The sequence below is a fragment of the Dendrobates tinctorius genome, unplaced genomic scaffold (genome assembly GCF_039654945.1).
Source record: "Dendrobates tinctorius isolate UK_male_01 unplaced genomic scaffold, ASM3965494v1 ptg000004l, whole genome shotgun sequence".
In the NCBI taxonomy this organism is placed as follows: Eukaryota; Metazoa; Chordata; class Amphibia; order Anura; family Dendrobatidae; genus Dendrobates; species Dendrobates tinctorius.
Window position 1 is genome coordinate 43,964,587 of NW_027361672.1, and position 4,409 is coordinate 43,968,995.

A 4,409-nucleotide genomic window follows, 5' to 3' on the forward strand; every position below is an offset into this window, starting at 1 on the left:
ATCGACTTTAATAATGCAGACAGAGTCACAGTGTGCTCTACTAGATATTATTTTCTGAAATATCTGCCTATTTGAGGCAGGCTCAGAGATGCAGTTGACCACATTTTGGAGACTCCATCAAATAGGCTTATATTGTCAAAAATTATGTCCAACAGAGCACACTGTGACTTTTTTTGCATCGCTATAGTCAATAGACCCATCAGTGCGAACATCCAAGTACACTTTACAGGGATTCAGAAGAAAGTCCCGATGGGGTCACTAACCGTATGCGAAAACGCTATGTGGACATAGCCTACACCTGAACTAGAAACCGCTTTATATAAGAAATGATCTAATTATGGAAAATATATGACTGTACATTACAAAATGATTAATATGTAACTTCAATATCTTTACAGAAATCATGATGAATGAATCACTCAGTGATATCAGCAGCAATGGGTCAATAGGTGACCTGAATGGAACAGAAGACAGTCAGACTTCAATCAACCAAATCCCTTATCTATTGCCTTTGACTATATTCTGTCTAGTTTTGTGCATTTTTGGACTTTTGGGAAATGGGGTTGTGATTTGGATCCTTTGTTTAAAGATTAAGAGGACCCCATTTACCGTCTACATCCTCAATCTTGCAGTAGCTGATTTTATCTTTTTAATTGGATTATGGGTATGGATGATGTACACCTTTTGCTACTTAAATGGCTGGACGACATCCGTTTTTGAGGAGTACTATGTAGCTTTCATCATTGGTTTGTTTTATAATTTTGGTTTTAATACCAGTATATATATCCTCATGGTCATTGCACTGGAGAGATGCATTGCTACATTATATCCATTCTGGTACCAATGTCAAAGACCCCAAAATTTATCAGTTTACATGTGCATTGTGTTTTGGTTACTGTCACTATTAGTGACAGGACTAGAAAATATCATTTGTTCTAATGGAGCACAGTATCAGGACCCTGGCTCAGAAAACTGTACACATGTGTATTTCTTTACTTCAGCTTTATATCTCATGATTGTTCCTCTAATGGTACTTTCCAGTATCACTCTTGTGGTTACTATTTATACAGCCTCGACACGCTGGCAATATACAAAACTTTACATTGTCATTGTCATTAGTGTAACAATTTTCCTAATTTCGGTGGTACCTGCGAGGATACTGGGACTTCTCTTATACTTCAATGTGTTACAGACAGGAGAATTCCTAGTTGCTTTTTTTTTTGCTACATCTCTGTGTTCCGCTTTTAATTGTAGCGCTAACCCATATATTTATATGGCGGTGGGCAGGTTTACAAAACAGAAAATTGAGTCTGGTTCAATTAAACATGTGTTAGAGAAGTTATTTAAAGAAGTCACAACAAAATAAAACATCAGCCCATTATACCTAAGGGTATGTGCACATGACGGCTTTATTCCGACGGTGGGGTTACTGAGATTTTCAGTAGCTTCAGAAAAAAACTGGCGGTCATTTTCCTGAAGTAGCATCACCGGTGGTTTTGCCATCATTTTTGCAGTGCCATCTTGTTTTTGGAGTTTAAACTATGATTTATGGGTAACTTTAGGCTAGTTATAAGAAAAACAAGTATGCTGCTTCTTCTAATTGCTTCATTGTTTCTAAATCCTTAAGCGACTAAAAAAAGTAATAAAGAATTGAACATGTGAAATGTCCTTTTTTGCATTTATGTGAATAATATTAATTTTTTGCACCGGTTTAGTAGTGCTTGTTTAGGCGAATCCGCCAGAAAAAGATGTTGTGGGTACATACCCATTTTCAATGATAACCAGCATTTAGGAAAACATTGGGTTCGATTAATCAAGACTGATATAGTGCATGCTTGCGATACTTTAGTCTTGTCACTTAATGAACTTGACGTCTCTTCTGAGTGTCGTGCGACTCTGTGCACTGTGCCACAAATGCTACTCCAGTTCCTGTAGCAATTCTGGCATATACAACGCTGGGGCTTTTGATGAATTTGATGGTATTTGGCAGTTGTGACCATGCCCTGTTCCGTCCTGGCTTTTTTCCAGCTCCACCCATTTCAGCCGAGCTGATTCAAACAGGCGTGAAAATGCCAAAAGTCTCAACTCACCATTGTATAAAAATTGTTGCCACTTTTAAAAGCTGTTACGCTACCTTTCTTGTGTACAAGGTTTGAAGAATTAACCCTAGTGCTTTTTATTAATGCAGACCAATGATTTAATTCATTTAAACCTTTGGCTTTAATTTTCTTAAATGCTATTTGCACCTTTATCATGTAAAAAGAATTACATTTAGTAATTCTGCATGTTTTCAAAGCATCTAACTGCATTATATTGCTCAGAGCTTTGTGGAGGGTTACATGATCAAAATTTCTCTCATTGATCAGACTCTGATCAAAGTGTGATCAGAGTGTGATCACAGTGTGATCTGATTTTCTCAGATGCTTAGAAAAAATAGTTTCTCCATTTTTTACATTTTATACAAAGTTGGTAAATGCCTTGCTACACTCATCAGGAGAGCTTTAAACTAGAGCAATATGGGATAGGAAATATATGGGAAGGAAATAATATGAATTCTTTTGAGAACCCTGCTATTAGAAGTTGAAATAAAGAACAAAAACAACAAATTCTGAATGAAAATAGAGGAGAAAGAGAAACCGACTACAAACTAAAATGTGTCTATACAAATGCATGGAGCATGGGAAACAAACAAGGAGAATTGGAGCTGCTAACACAGGAAGAGGGATAATATGTCATAGGCATCACTGAAACTTGGTGGGATGATACACATGATTGGAATACAAACAATAAAGGTTACAACTTATTTATTAGACACAGGATTAACAAAAGGAGGTGTTGCATCATATGTTAGGAAAACATATATCTCCACAGAGATCCAAGCTTCATAGACTGGTAGCTCTGTAGAAACTGTTAGGGTAAGAATACAAGGAGAGAGGAACAGAAAGCACACTATTGTAGGTGTTTACTATAAGCCACTTGGACAGACTGAAGATATGGATGAATTAGTTTTACATCAGATGTCTCTTTTCTCAAAAAAGTGCGAAATAGTGATCCAGATATTTGTTGGGAATCTCTCTCAGGCAAAAGTAATGGGTCCAGAAAATTCTTATCTTCTCTTGCTGACACCTTTGTCTTTTGAAAGGTAAAATAGAGAACAAGAGGGTCTGCAATCTTTGAGCTAATTATTACCATATAGAAGAAAGTGGTTGAGGAACTAAAGGTGGCTGCAAATTTAGGAGGCAGCGATCAAGCTATCCTCAAATTTTGGATTACAAGAGGAGGAAGACCAGCAAAAACTCAGACTTTAAGGTTGGACTTCAGAAAGGCAGATTTTAATGGACTCAGGAAACAGGGTAGGAAAGGTCCAATGGCTGGATGTTCTAAAGGACAGAAATGTCCAAGAAGGATGAGAGATTTTGCTAAATGAAATTCTCTCTGCACAATTGATAATAATCCCCAAAAGAAGGAAGAATTGGAAGGATTTAATGAGACCAGGAAGGATGAACACTTGACTTAATCACTTGTTAAAATGAAAAATTATATGTATATTAAAAGGAAAGAGAGGGGCATATCTAAAGATGAATATAATGCTGTTTGCAAAGAATGCATCGCTAACGTTAGAAGGGCTAAAGCCAGTAATGAAGTGAGGCTTGCAAGGGAGATCAAAAGCAGTAAAAAATGATTTTGTAGGTGTGTCAAAAGCAAAAGAAAAGTCAAAGATGCCGTAGGATTTTTACAGAATGAAAAGGGTGAATTGTTCAAAAATTATGTTGAGACGGTTGAACTTTTACATTCCTATTTTGCATCTGTGTTCTCTAAGAAAGCAAATGTAACATCAGTTGTTCTTCATGGTGCCATCGAAGGAATAAGGCTGAGTTCACACGTGGCGTTTTTTTCGCGTTTCCGCGGCAGTTTTAACCGCGCGATTTTGCCGCGAAAACGCGAAAAATAAGCATCCCATTCATTTCTATGGGATTCCGCAATGCTGTGCTAATGCTGCGGTTTTTACCGCGGCGGAATCGCTTTGCGGTAAAAACCGCAGCATGCTCATTAATTTGTGGAATCGCGGCGATCCCGCACCCATAGGAATGCATTGTTCCGCTTATTTCCCGCATGTGGCTGTGCACACCATGCGGAAAGTAAGCAGAACAATTGCGGATGGTACCCACGGTCCGGAGGAGAGGAGACTGTCCTCCGGGCTTTGGGTACCATATCCCTGTAAAAAATAGAATTTAAAAATAAAAAATATTGTTATTCTCACCCTCCGGCGTCCCGCGCAGCCTTCCCGCTTCTCGTCACGCTCTCGTTCCCAGTAGTCCTTTGCGAAAATGCTCGCGATGACGTCCCTTCTCGCTTGCAAAATGCTAGTTTTTCCGTGGGAAAATCGCGGGAATTTAAAATGCGATTTT

At 38.2% G+C, this 4,409-nt stretch overlaps 1 protein-coding gene across 1 annotated transcript; it reads left to right on the top strand.

The window, feature by feature from the left end:
• The first annotated feature begins 406 nt into the window (after positions 1-406).
• LOC141081032 (mas-related G-protein coupled receptor member H-like) lies at positions 407-1,668 on the top strand. Its single transcript, XM_073566083.1, has one exon. It carries the CDS (start codon positions 407-409, stop codon positions 1,364-1,366), a length of 960 nt encoding a protein of 319 aa, XP_073422184.1. The 3' UTR covers positions 1,367-1,668.
• Positions 1,669-4,409: the final 2,741 nt, after the last annotated feature.

Bases quoted from the DNA above. Each gene is read 5' to 3' on its own strand.
- LOC141081032 (XM_073566083.1), top strand. From the start codon at position 407: ATGAATGAATCACTCAGTGATATCAGCAGCAATGGGTCAATAGGTGAC.